The following is a 14686-nucleotide window of genomic DNA, read 5'->3' on the forward strand; positions in this document are numbered from 1 at the left end:
ATAATATTCATTCTATAGTTTAAAATCTTGTTGCACGTTTTCTGTCGAAATAATTTAGAAATTAACACCAGTTTAATGGTTTTTAAAGCTTTGATGTTGCCTAAATCAAATTGACCGTGTATTTTTTTTTTCATATTATTTGTAGTCATTGTGGCTCTGGAGGTGATTCAGGTTATTTATTTTTGTCAATGCTTTTACTGTATATTCTTAACCCTTTTTCCAAGGTTTCTTACATTTTTATTTTGTTTTTCTACTGAAAAAAATAATAATAAAAAATACCTAAAATGAGAAAAAAATGTCTGCTAGCAGAGTACCATTTTATTTGACTACATTTTAACTTTATGTGTTTAGGGTTTTTCGTAAAATAAGAAAATATTACTTAAAAATAAGAAAATTGTGTGTGTTTTACTTTTAGATTCATCACATTTTTGCGTTGCAGTCTTAAACAGCTTCATCATACAAAATACAGGAATAACTGCATTTCCTTGTACAACCCCAACATATTGAAGGAAAAAAAAAAAAGAATAGTAATCTGCTGCTACCTACTGAAAAGAACTGAATGTTAGTCGGCTGATCGCCAAAAGAAATAAAGTATACTAATCAATGGCATGCTTTTTTCAAAGATAATATTGGGAACACTGTCTTTTAAGCACTATTCCAGGGAATTACAGTTTTAACTGCACTATAAGGCACACTTGCTTATTGTCATGATTGCCAAAATGAAAACACCTGAAGCAATCGTTTGGCACACAGGAGCGCGCTCTCTGATTGGCTGGCACTCTCCTCTTAAGCTATCAGCGCCCAGAGGAGAGTGTCAGACCGTACTTGTGTCTCCCTGTGTGTTTTGCCAGATTCCAGTACCAAAGACCTTTCCTGTTTGATTCCTGCCTGCCTTCGGTGTCGCCCTTTTTGTACCCCACGCTTACGACCTGCTCTCCTGCCCTGGCCATCGACCTGCCCGCTAAGACGTATCGATTCTGCCTACCTATCAGGAACAGCCATTCCGTCCAACGCTGCTAGCGACCGACAATCATCGGCTTCCTAAGCAAGCCCTGTCAGCTCAATCCAATAAAGATTCCTTTAAAACGAACGCAATTGGGTCCGAGATTCCATTCTGGTTCCTGACACTTATAAGACGCACACCCTCTAATATATACATTTTTTGTGGTATATTTTTGCATATATAAGGCAAACTGGACTATAAAGTGCCTGGAATTTACACTAAGAACTAGTGTTGCATAAAAATGAATAAATCCATTTAAGGGTTAGAGTTAGCCCATTTTTATTCATACAACATAAATTGAACTTTATGACATCTGGTTTCACCACTAACATTGATTTATTAATTAATGAATTCATAAATGTTTACTGTGCTTTCCACACTCTGAAGTATCATTTTTTTTCCGACTAGACAGCTAGTTAACGATGTCCTGGACAACCAAACTTATTTTCTTGAGTTGCTATTTATTTGAACAATGGCCTCAACCATTACCCTGACGAGGTCAGCGTGAAGCTAGTATTAAAGTACAGGTTCTGTGAGCTTGCTAACAATGAAATTTCCAATTAATTTTTCCATGAACAAAAATTTTAATTCCAGTAATTACAATACGTTTCATACTTACAGAGAAACATTGTCCAAAGCAAGGATTTGCAATAAGCGTTCAAACATCGGCTTCTGAGCTACCGCCGAAGTTCGGCGTTTCTCTTTTATTTCTGTTTAGCAACAATGAGCATTTTATCCACAAATATGCTCTCTAAGACCACTATATACGTTTCTCAAAGGTGAAACATTTACTGTATGCAGTATCATTAAATTTGACCAATGCGTTTCTGATTTTATCCACTGTATTTTCCAATATATAAGGCACACTGGATTATTAAGCACATTTTCAAATTCCTTAAAGTTCGAGAAATACGTTATTTTACTACCCACTGTCCTTGTTCACACCCATTAACACTAACACCCCCCCTCCCACCACTGTCATTTCCACCCTCGCCTTTTCCGGCTCCACCTGCATTATAAAAAGCTGAGAAGCAGCCAAGGAAGGCTCTTGTCACCCAAGGCACGACCTGCAAAAGGACCACAAGGCAGCCAAGATGGTAAGCAGGGCACCCGTACATACATAGAGCATTTCTGGCTTATATTTCTCCAACAATTCATCTTGACATATGAGTTACAATAAATTCTACTGACTTTTTCATTTACAGGGGCTCCACTTAAGATACAAAATGTCAGTCGGCCAATAGGGATGGTAACCTCAATGGTTCTTTAATCATGTACATTATTTTCATCGACCAGCTAAATTCATTTTGGCACTCTGCGGGGGACAATACAAATTGCTGGACTGATAAGAATCACCTTACAGAACCCCCTTGAAAATACATATTTGATATAGTAGTCCTCCGTGAAGGTCTACCCTAATTAATAAAGCTGGTGTCGGCCAGTTTGGAACTAGGAATCTTTGATTAAATACATAGACATGTTTGAATGTATAATGATACGTTCGCACATGAAAATACCCCGTAAATCATGTACTTATGACTTTAAGTCATGAATTTTCCTTATAAAGGTACATGGTGTTGACATGGTTTATGGTCAGGTGTGCCTTTATGGTTTTTATGACGAGCTTATATGCGGTGACCAAATAGCCACTTCCTGTTCCATGAGATTATTATACAGCAACCTGGTTGAACATCAACATTTACGAGGTCGCCTTGCATAATCATTAGCGAAAAGCAGGCCTGTAATTGTTTCAATGAATGTGGACAAATTGAAGATAGAGTTATAAATAAGTTGTCCTCCCTTCCTTTTTTCTGTCTTTCTTTCTTTCTTTCTTTCTTTCTTTCTTTCTTTCTTTCTTTCTTTCTTTCTTTCTTTCTTTCTTTCTTTCTTTCTTTCTTTCTTTCTTTCTTTCTTTATTTCTTTCTTTATGTCTTTCTTTCTTTATTTCTTTCTTTATTTATTTATTTCTTCTATTTTGATGTTCTAATAAAGTTTTCATTCATTCTTTCTTTCTTTCTTTCTTTCTTTCTTTCTTTCTTTCTTTCTTTCTTTCTTTCTTTCTTTCTTTCTTTCTTTCTTTCTTTCTTTCTTTCTTTCTTTCTTTCTTTCTTTCTTTCTTTCTTTCTTTCTTTATGTCTTTCTTTATTTATTTCTTTCTTTATTTATTTATTTCTTCTATTTTGATGTTCTAATAAAGTTTTCATTCATTCTTTCTTTCTTTCTTTCTTTCTTTCTTTCTTTCTTTCTTTCTTTCTTTCTTTCTTTCTTTCTTTCTTTCTTTCTTTCTTGCTTGCTTTCTTTCTTTCTTGCTTTCTTTCTTTCTTGCTTTCTTTCTTGCTTTCATGATTTCTTGCTTTCATGCTTTCTTTGTCTTTCTCTTTCCCTCCTTTCCTCCTTCACCCCCTCCCACCTTCACTCCTTCTGTCCTCCTTCCTTCCATTCTTTATCTCCTCCTGCCTGCCTGGCTGCCAACCTTCCTTCCTTCCTTCTTTCCTTCCTTCCTTCCTTCCTTCCTTCCTTCCTTCCTTCCTTCCTTCCTTCCTTCCTTCCTTCCTTCCTTCCTCCATCCCTTCCTTCCTTCCTTCCTTCCTTCCTTCCTTCCTTCCTTCCTTCTTTCCTTCCTTCCTTCCTTCCTTCCTTCCTTCCTTCCTCCCTCCCTTCCTCCCTTCCTCCCTTCCTCCCTCCCTTCCTTCCTTCCTTCCTCCCTCCCTTCCTTCCTTCCTTCCTTCCTTCCTCCCTCCCTTCCTCCCTTCCTCCCTTCCTCCCTCCCTTCCTTCCTTCCTTCCTCCCTCCCTTCCTTCCTTCCTTCCTTCCTTCCTCCCTCCCTTCCTTCCTTCCTTCCTTCCTTCCTTCCTTCCTTCCTTCACTCAATTCTTTATCCTTTCCTGCCAACCTACCTTCCTTCTGTCCTCCTTCCTTCCATTCTTTATCTCATCCTGCCTGCCTGGCTGCCTGGCTGCCAACCTTCCTTCCTTCCTTCCTTCCTTCCTTCATTCACTCCTTCCTTCCTTCCTTCACTCCATTCTTTATCCTTTCCTGACAATCTACATTCCTTCTGTCCTCCTTCCTTCCATTCTTTATCTCCTCCTGCCTGCCTGGCTGCCAGCCTTCCTTAATTCCTTCCTTTCTTCCTTCCTATTTTCTTTCCTTCCATCCTTTATCCCCTTCTACCTTTCTTTTCCCTAATACCATCTTCCTTCCATTCATTGATCCCTTCATTCCTTGCTACCAACCCACCGCTCATCCATCTACTAATTAATCTATCCCTTTGTCTCTTACAGAAAGTCACGGACATGACGTTTAAGGAGGGTCAGGAGTTCAAGATCCGCATCAAACCCAAAGATGACTGTAGCAGGTCTGCCCTTTGGCAATTTTTTTCTCTTAAAAATAACAGATTTTTTAAATAATTTATTCGTTTGTTGTAAAAAAACGCTATCACCTGTCAGATTCGCCATCAATATTGGACACGACTCGGAAAACATAGCTCTGCATTTCAACCCGCGCTTTGACGACGATGTCCTGGTCCTCAACTCTATGTCTGGAGGAAGCTGGGGCGACGAGCACCGTGACGGCAACCTTTGCTTCTCCCGCGGCGAGGAGGGCAAGGTATGACCACTGACAAGGTCCTCAACGTTTGGCATCATCCTCTTAGGCACACATTAATGGACTGGCATGATTCAAATGTAAACAATTACCGAACAATGTTGACTTATTCAAAAACATGGCAAATTCAAGATCAGTAGTGTTTAAAGTTAAGGAAAACTCATTTTAATATATCTTCTAATATTTATCTGTCCTGTATAACTATTCTAATAACCTAACATCAGAAGCCAAACTCACAATTTGTCCTCTTCCAATCATAAATATCCCGAGCTTTTGAGTAACTACATTTTTAAGTTTTAAGTGTGTGTATGGTATACAAATGGTAAAAAACAAAACAAAAAAGGCACTATTCTGTCTCTATGTGCCCTGCGATTGGCTGGCAAGCAGTTCAGGGTGTCCCCTGCCCACTGCCCGGAGATATCTGAGATGGGCTGCAGCACCCAGCGGCCCTACTGAGGATAAGAGGTGCATATATTTGTGGTATTATATTATTAATTTGTACAATGACAATGCAGTTAATTTGTCAAGAAAAATTTATGGGTTCAAAAATTAGATATTACCTTTCCAAATCTAGCTAAATCATAAGAAGGCGTTCCTCAAGGACTGCCCAGAGATAGCTGAGATGGGCTGCAGCACCCCTGTGACCCTACTTAAGATAGTCGGGTGCATATATTTGTTTTATTATATCATTAATTTGTACTATCTCAATGCACTTAATTTGTCAAAAAAATAATGGGTTCAATTAAATATTACCTTTTCAAATCTAGCTAAATCACAAGAATGAGTTCCTCAAAGGTCTGTATCAGACATTTTTTGTTTTTATTGTGTATAAATTATTCGTGTCATATATCGTTAGATTTAAAATGTATTAAACCTTCTGGTGACACCACAATAATTAGTTCTGGTACAAATTTACAACAAATGCAGTTACAACTTAACAAAATCAAGGAGTTATTAAATAAAAACAACTATCATTAAATGTATAAAATATAAAAGAAATAATGTTTCGGGAGATCAAAAAAAATAAATTTGAATTCCAATTAAAATAGGCAATCTTCTAATGGAAAAAAACTGTAATTTTCTCTGAGTGATTATTTGCCGTAATATTAGTTGGATACTTCTTATGAATATTATAAAGTCCAAATTAGTAAATAATATTGCGATGATAAGTTGATGCTGACATAAATTTGACCTAAACACCCTTGACACATTGTCGAGTTTACTATCTTGCCCTAAATAAATTATTGTAAAGAGATTTGGAAAAATACAAATAAACCGATATAGAAATGCGTATTCTACTACAGAACGTTGTTAGGATTGTGCACAATGCTGGTGACATAAAAATTGACCTGACAAAACTATTTAATTGTGATTATATGGTTAAATTAGTGCTAGTATATGAACAAAGAAAATATCAACTCCCCCAAAAAATTGAAAAAAATGTTTTTCTACAAAGCAGAAGAGGAATCCATAATTTCAAAGTCCAACTTGTTCTCAGAACGTTGAAGAGGCATAATACCACTCAATACATTTATGCAGTGGTTCAGATGAAAATGTCACTACTTGATATCAATCAAAAAGCATTCTTGATAAAAATGCAATATAAAATTAATATAACATGAGTTTATTTAAGTGTTTTCTTAATTCAAAAACCACAATGTTGACTTGTTCTCAATTTGGGGATTTATTTTTCCTGTAGTACCAAAAGTCAAATGACTTTCATTTAAATTTGATCTCATCTCTCATCTCATTAGCCGTACCGCTTATCCTCATTAGGGTCGCGGGGGGGGCTGGAGCCCGTCCCAGCCATCTCCGGGCAGTGGGCAGGGGACACCCTGAACTGGTTGCCAGCCAATCGCAGTTTAAATTTGATAAGGAAAAAAAGTTCAACAATTTTCACTCCACTCTCCTAATTAAGGAGTGATTATCTCAACAGTTTTTTAATGTCTTAACTTTCAAGGCTGCTGAACTGTGCTTGCTACAAAGTGTTTAATGTCACTTCACCATTATTCTAGTCTTTTTTTTATATGTACTTAATGCCTTTCTCAAGTTGAAGCCAATTATCAAACAAGGTATTTCTCTTGCAACACTGCACTAGGTCAACAGCTACATAATCACGCGCCACTTTATTGCGACATAAAAAGCCTTTTAAAAAGATAAGGGGGGGACCTCCTATAGCCTTCCAAAGTCCAGTAACATCTTTTTCTCCCCTCTGTAGTTCTACATCAACTTCAATTACGAGGAGTTTTTTATCAAGCTGCCCGACGGCTCCATGCTAAGCTTTCCCAACCGACTGGGGGACGTCAAGTACAAATACTTCCACGTCAACGGGGACGCCAAGATCATCGGCATCAAGATCAAATAGACAGTCGAGGGTGCGTCGCTTACATGTTGACAATCCTTGTGATAAGAATCTTCTGGAAAGCTTACAAAGACGTTTGTGACCTTTGGAATTACCTTGTAATGACACGAAAATGCCTTAAGGTGGGGCTAGACAACTGGCTTGCACAATGTTCCACTGGTTCCCAAAATAAATGAGATAAAAAAAGTACAATGTTTTTTTTCATCTTTTTTACTTGCGCACACACATTTTACTTTTCATGTCTCCTAGTTCAAAGGCAAAATAGTAATGATTTCAGTAGATATTAATTACCAAAGGAAATAAATATACTGCGTGCTACAAAATGGTAGAAACATTTCTAATATATTTCCCTAAAAACTTATGACAAGAAAGATTGTATGGTTAAAAAAAAATATATCACTGTGGTCAATTTTAATTTGCAGAGAGAGATATTTTTGATGGGCGGCACGATGGCTGAGTTGTTAGTGGTTCTGCGGCACAGTTCTGAGGTCATGGGATGAAACCCAGCTACCAACCCTCCAACTCTCCCAAGTTTGCATGTTCTCCCCTTGCTTGCGTGGGTTTTCTCCGGGCACTCAGGTTTCCTCCCACATTTAAAAAACATGCATGTCAGGTTAATAAGCGGATGAGTTTTCTGTCTCTATGTGCCCTGAAACTGGCTGGCAACCAGTTCAGGGTGTCCCCTGCCCACTGCCCAAGGACAGCTGGGAGGGGCTCCAGCACCCCCACGACCCTACTGAGGATAAGCAGTGCAGATAATGGATGAATGAATATTTATGATAGCTATGAATTAATGAACAGTAATCGCTCGCGGTATCACGGTTTATTTTTTCCAATTTTTAAACTTTGTGGATTTTCATCGTTCATTATGTTCTGCTGCAGACAATACACAGCAAAACCTATCCCTGGGGAAGGTCGCCAAGGACTGTGTGTGTGTTGGGGGGATGTGACTGTGTTCACGATTGTAATAGGTTGGTGTATGCTGTCAGTCAAACAGTGGGGCGGGTGCACAAGGCAATGTGTCTACCCAAAAAAAACTGCAAAGCACAGAGACAGCTAGTATTTTAGCGGCTTGTTACATTGACAAAATTATTCTCTTAAATCGGACTCTGAGGAAAGTCAGAAGAGTGCAAACAAATGCTGATCACCCTCGGGTGCTTTGTAGATTTTTATCCGTTCTGGTAAGAAACTGAGGCGGCATCAGAAGATAAAGCAATAGCGATGCTTACTGCTGCAGCTACGTAACTTTCAAAAGCCACCCCTTCTGATCCTATATCTCACTAACGCCAGACACGTTTCCCAATAAACAGATGACCTGGAGCTACAACTGGTGGGAAATTGCTACATTTGTGACATTTGTATTTTAATGATCACACAGACCTGGCTTAATCTGAGGATCCCTGATGCTAGCGTGTAGCTAGCCGGCCGCTCTCTACATCGCCTTCTTACACTGTATAATGACAATAAAGACCATTCATTCAACCGCAATTCTTCTTTCTGTGTTTTATTTGTAGACATATAGTTGTTGTTATGTTAAAGTCGTATATATTATGTTACTGATATGTAATAAATAAATCAATGTTTGCGCTTTGTGTTTTTTGACTATTGCAGGACTTTTTTTGAAACACAACAACAGCAAAAAACAACAACGACATTTTAGGCTCATGTTACACAAAACATCAATTGGGACTTATAGCTGTCAGAATGCGGTCACATTTAATAAGAGTGATGTCACAAAACCAACAAACAACAAAAATTTAATAGGTCAGCGAGATAATTAGCAGAAGGACACCAAAAGGTAAGATGAGAAGAGCTTGAGGAATGTAACACAGCGTCACGACATTCCCAGAAAAGAGAGCGTGTGTGCAGCCTCGTGGAAAAACTTAAAAGAGGAAGAAATAAATATCAAAAGTTCTCTCTTCAAAGTGGGTGTCCAAAGTACCAAAAAACTGAATGTGGTAGGTTTGAAATATAAAGCTATGAGTTGAATGCTAATACTTTCATACATCCATTTTTTTTGCCATGTAAATACCAATCGAAAATAGTAAGCCAAGTGTATTTCCTTTGGCCAACAGAAAGACAAAAAACAGAATGAACTATTATTTTTTTCCAACAAAAATATGAGGTGAACAATGAACAACAGCAACAATAACAACAAACATTTTGTAAGGAAAATAGATGTCCATTATCTTGTAACATGTTTTTGGGGTGTAAAAAAAGAATGTACAGAAGCATGTTGCATTTCTACCAAATAAAGTTGAAAATCTACTTTTGGGGAAGGACGTTTTTCTAGAAAGTATTTTTTTTTTTTGCTTGTAGGAATATTTTATCCTTGTTAAAAGAGATTTTTCTGTCATCACAAAATATTCAAGAGCAAAAACAACAATCCCCCAGAACAGGGAAGAAAAATACATAAAAATATTGACCATACATTTTTGACTACAAGCCACTACTTTCACCCCACATTTTTAACACTGCGGCTTAAAATACGGTAAGGCTTGATCTTTTTTTTTTTTTCCTTTTCACGAGGCTTACTTTAACTTTGCCTACTAATTCCAATTGTGAACATGAACTCAAAAACATAACAAAAAAAAATCAAAAACTGAAAAAAATAGAATAAAAAATAAAAAAAGTATTCTGAGAAAAAAAATGGAAAAATATTCCTGGAAACTCCAAAACATACATATAAAACAGTATGATAAAAAAATCTATTCCCCGAAAAAAATCGAAGTGATACAACAACCGGCACCCAACCACCTATTACACCTCAACCCCTCCCCCAAATAAATTGTCAAAAGCACAAAAATAAAAAGGTCAAGCTCCCTAAATCTATTTTAATTGCAAAAAATACGTTTATGTTTTGTTATCATTTAAAATCTTAGTTTTTCTTGCTATTATTTCACACAAAACATATAGGTTAGTTTGCAAGCATGCTAAAATGGAAAAAAATATCTAGTATATCTAATTCTCCCAAAACATATTTACTCAATTGTTTACTTATGTATATAGCACCTTTAATATGTAAAAAAAGAACCTTAAAGTGTCTTGTTTTGAACAAAAAAAGACTAAGTAAAAATAAAATAAAAAAAATCTTAATGTTCTTATTTTGTAGAAGTAAATAATCAGTCCTGGATGTACCCTGCCCACTGTGTTGGGCTCCAGCACCCTCAAGACCTTGGTGAGGATACGTGGATTGAAAAAGGAATGAAAGCATAATATAGTCTGAAAATGTGGTCAGTCAGTCATATAACATAGAAAGATGAATGTCTATTTTGTCCCACTATAAAACACATAAGCCACCCTTGCTGGAGCCACGCTTTACTAGGACTCCCGAGCGGCCGAACTTTGGCTCTGCTCAATCCTGCTGGCCACCGTGGACTGGTTTTTCTGGGCCAGGTAGTCCTTGTAATTTTTAGTGAGCAGCGTGTAGAGGAAAGGGTTGATGCAGCTGTTGCCGTACGTCAGGCAGGTGACGAAAAAGTTGACGTAGTTGTGGGTGGCCTGGGACAGACCTTTGAGGGACTCCGGCGAAAAGATCTGAGTCAGCTGCCATCCCCAGAATGGCAGAAAACAGGCCCAATAGGCCGCCACTATGCTGAAGATCATGACGGCCACGCGCTGTTTGAGTCCCCTCTGACGGGCCGAGCGTCCGCTCGCTCCCAGGCGGGCTTGACTGGCCCAGTAGCGCCTGGCCAGGCCCGCATATAGTGACACAATGATCAAACCCGGGAACAGAACACTGGTCAGGAACAATACACCCACGTAGGCCCTGAAGGCTTCCAGGGTCCACGTCGGGAAGCACATCCGCTTAACTACTCCTGATGGGGACGGCTTGTCTTGCCTGTGTGGGATCATAAATGTCAAAATAAAAGTATGAGAAAAAATTGATAACTGAAAGAATCCTGCTAATAATATTACAAAAAAATCAGAGACGCATTTGTCATAATAAGTAAAGATTTTTTTTTTCTCGAAGGGACAGTGTATATTATTTGACCACAATTTGTCACTGCATAGGGTAGTGCAACCAAAAACTAATTCTAAAAAGCACAAGGAAGAATGCAAAATATAACTCACAAAGAGACCAAAATGATTTTTTTACTTTTACTTTTTGCCCAGCATTTTTTAGGTTTTTAGGTACCGGTAGCAGCAAGATAAGAAGAGAATGATGTCAGCTCCCTTAATACGAGGTTTATGTAATATAAAATATATGCTAACTTCACAACCGACAAGTATTTTTAAAAATGCACATTTAAATGATGTACTTTTACTTCTAAATTAAGTGAGTGCCCATGGGCACAGGTGAGCCCCCTAAGAAAACCTGAGTAGCCCGCAGACTGAAAATAGCTCACCAGTGATTGATCTTTGTGATTTTCTAGTAAATTTGATTTCTAACTGGCATGATGGTTCAGTAGTCGAGTTAACTTCTAACAATAACAACCTTGTAAAAGCATAGTAACAACATTGGAATAGCATACATTTATAATTTATAAATGCATTAAAGAACTGGAAGCCCATCGTGCTCATCAATAACATAAAGTAGCTCTCAGCTTAAAATTTTGGTGACCCCTAATTTAAATCAGTATTATTTTAATGCAACATTTTTTTAACCAAAGTGAAGGTTAATAACACTCACTGTCCCATTTAATTATACATTTTGCAAGGTGATTTTGCAGTTTAATATTGAAGAGCATGTAAACATGTGAAATCCCCCAAAAAAGAAAAAAAGAAGATTAAATATTTTATTTTAGATTTATTTTTCAACTTTGCACTGATATCTTCAGTTTAATTTTAGCAAAAAAAAAAAATGCCCCCCCAAAAAATCTAGCAAAATGTTGTCACTCTCCATCACTCCCCCCATTCCCCATTTCTCCCACCTAATGTGTTCTGCCCTGAACAGCTTTACTTTAACTAAGGTAAAAACAGATAGGTGTGAGGGAAAATAAACCATCTTTGAACTCAGTAGGGCTTTGTTAACACATAACTAAAAGAGAAAATACAGACGCTGCACTACTTACAATCGTTCGTAAGTTGAATTTGTTCGTAAGTTGCTTCGGTGCTATATTTTGTATGTTTAGGATTTATATAAGTTTGTTTAAGGCTTGCATAAGTAATCTGTATTGTTTTGTACTAAAAAATAAATATTTCATAAAATAATCTGCTCTGTAAAGATAAATAAAGTTCAGTTTAACTTACTTTTGGAAGAGGTCCTTCTCCGTGGTAAAAAGTGGCCCAAAAAACGTTCCGACCATTTTCTCAACAGCATCAAGCTTTCTTATTCCGCTTTCTTTTTTAAAAGAAATTGCTCGCCTCTTCTTTACAGTCACACCAACCATATTGAATGGATGTACGAGATATCAAACAATAAAGTTCTTAGCGCACCAGCGATAAGGTACACATTGTTATGTTTACACGAACTAGGACGTAGAAGCCGGATTTCTCCTTCGGGGTGGATGCTGGGTGACCTCTCACAGCGCCATGCGACGGGAAGAAGCACTACAATACTGTCATGTACTCGGAAAAAGGTGCACATAATACAAAACCCAACTTACAGCAATGTCTGGATATTTTTTGACACCCCAAAAAATTGTTTTCGTATCTAGCGTTGTTCATAACTCGAATGTTCGTAATTAGAAGAGCGTCTGTGTTTAACTTTCAACTTTTCTAACGTCTGCTCAATCCTGCTGGCCACCAGACTTTCTAACGAGGTGCCCCACCTTTAAAACAATGTTATTGATTTCCACCACTTCATAATAATTTCTCAGAAAACCTCTCACCTAAGCCGTATCATGATCATCATGGGCAACGTGAGCACAAAGGCCGTGGCCCAGATTGCTGCGGCAACTATTTTGCGGCTGCGAGTCGACGATGCACGGGCGCTTGCGGGCCGCGCCACGGCACGGTAGCGCTCCAGGCTCATGGCGGCCAAGATGAAGACACTGGCGTGCATGGTGAGTAGGTCCAGACTGAGTAAGATCCTGCAGCCTGCATCCCCAAAGAGCCAATCATGGGCAAAGTAGGTGCAGACCACGAAGGGGATGGTGGACAAGTAGAGCAGGTCAGCCAGGGCCAGATTGGCTACGTAGATGTAGACGGACCCTGTGCGCCGTGGTGCCGCCGAGCGGGTAATTGCTAGCGTGTAGGCATTGCCAGCAGTGCCCACCAGCCACATAACCGCAAGCGTGGCGCCCAAAAGAGAGGTCACCCAAAGGCCGCCGGTGCTCGCCCCGCTGCCCGCGCCGCCATCGCCGCTCTCACTACTCACCCAGGAGCCTCCAGTGCCGTTGGAGGCATTGTTGTTCATGGTAAGTCAAGGTTGCAAGCGCAATCCCATTATTATTATTCCATGAACACCACAAATGAAACGTCGAGTTGTCAAATGACAACCATGAAAGGTCCAGGACTATAAGAAAATGACCGGTCAATTCATTGAAGCTCCCGCTGCTCAACTTTCTGTCGTCCTTTTGTCAGCCGTGTGTTAAATTGCCAAAGCACCCCCACCCTCTTCACAAGCACCAATGGAAACTGTTGGACAGCCTTAAATCCCTGTTTAAACACACCAGTTGGATCAGTATTTGAGGAATGTTGGATGCAGAGTAACAGGGATGATTCCCAAGCATTGTTGGATGCATGCAAAACCTGAAGCACAAATCCATGTATTTTGTTGTGTTGTTTAACAAATTACACAGTATGTGCAAGTTTTGAAAAATCTATTGCACTGGTTCTGAACTGGTCTGACTAGAGAACCAACCGGTCCACCCTAATGACAAGATGCGACTCAAACAAGAAACAATTTCAACCTCAGTTTAAAGCAATGATAGTGGAATATATTCACTTTATTTTTTCAAAAAACCCAAAATGACCAGCAAGACCAAAACAACCTCAAGTACTGTATATACTTAAATATACACCTACATCAAATATAAGCGACCCTCTTAAAACTGCTTTATGAAATGATCTGCATTTATATAGCGCTTTTCAAGTCAATGAAGACTTCCAAAAGCGCTTCACAATTTACCCATTCACCCACACTCACACCCCAATAGCGGCCATGCAGCCATGCAAGGCGCCAACCTGCTTATTGGTTCAGTGTCTTACCGAAGGAGACTTCGACACGTAACACGGAGGAGCCGGGATTCGAACTGCGATCTCTTGACCCCAAGACGAGCGCTCTACCTCCTGAGCTACTGCCGCCCCCTTCAAAATATCCATATACTAAAAGTAATTCCAAATATTCATTACGTGGTTACCAAAACAATGATAATTATTTAATTTTGTCGTTAATGAAGATTAGTATACTGGTAAAAAGCTAAATATATATCTATTTTTTAACCATTTACTGTACTATCCAGCAACGCTTTGATGGCAGAGACTACAGCACTTTAGTATTTTGCAGTGGTTTCCTTCTTCGACTCAATGGTTGTCGTCAGTGTTTACTAATTCTCCTTCCCTTACACTACCTTTCTTGGGACCTATTATTAGGGGCTGAAAAGGTAATAAAACCAACAAAATCACAATCAAATAAGTTGTGGTGCCTTTTAAACGCGCCAATTGGAAGAAGAGATCCAGCGGGACATTAGTGGCCTCTACTATTAAGGAATGTTTTTAACCCTCCGTTTTTTTCTTCTTACCATTATTTTGCCAAGGTTCAGACCCGTGACCCGCTTTTTGGTCCAAAGCCACTGGTTTGGATACATATATCCATAATGGACCTTGTTAGT

General features: G+C 38.7%; 2 protein-coding genes across 2 annotated transcripts; one reads left to right on the forward strand and one right to left on the reverse strand.

The window, feature by feature from the left end:
• The first annotated feature begins 1998 nt into the window (after nucleotides 1-1998).
• lgals2b (galectin 2b) lies at nucleotides 1999-7160 on the forward strand. Its single transcript, XM_088343141.1, has 4 exons — nucleotides 1999-2100; nucleotides 4285-4358; nucleotides 4450-4609; nucleotides 6825-7160. The coding sequence occupies exons 1-4, from the start codon at nucleotides 2098-2100 to the stop codon at nucleotides 6969-6971; spliced, it is 384 nt and encodes a 127-aa protein (XP_088199267.1). The 5' UTR covers nucleotides 1999-2097; the 3' UTR covers nucleotides 6972-7160.
• A 3129-nt stretch (nucleotides 7161-10289) lies between these two features.
• uts2r4 (urotensin-2 receptor 4) lies at nucleotides 10290-13269 on the reverse strand. The gene is made up of 2 exons (XM_088342920.1): nucleotides 12743-13269; nucleotides 10290-10809 (listed from the first exon to the last, which is right to left on the reverse strand). The coding sequence occupies exons 1-2, from the start codon at nucleotides 13267-13269 to the stop codon at nucleotides 10290-10292; spliced, it is 1047 nt and encodes a 348-aa protein (XP_088199046.1).
• Between the last annotated feature and the right edge of the window lie 1417 nt (nucleotides 13270-14686).

The sequence above is a fragment of the Urocampus carinirostris genome, chromosome 8, assembly GCF_059441175.1.
Source record: "Urocampus carinirostris isolate Australia breed hairy pipefish chromosome 8, RoL_Ucar_1.0, whole genome shotgun sequence".
Lineage (NCBI taxonomy): Eukaryota > Metazoa > Chordata > Actinopteri > Syngnathiformes > Syngnathidae > Urocampus > Urocampus carinirostris.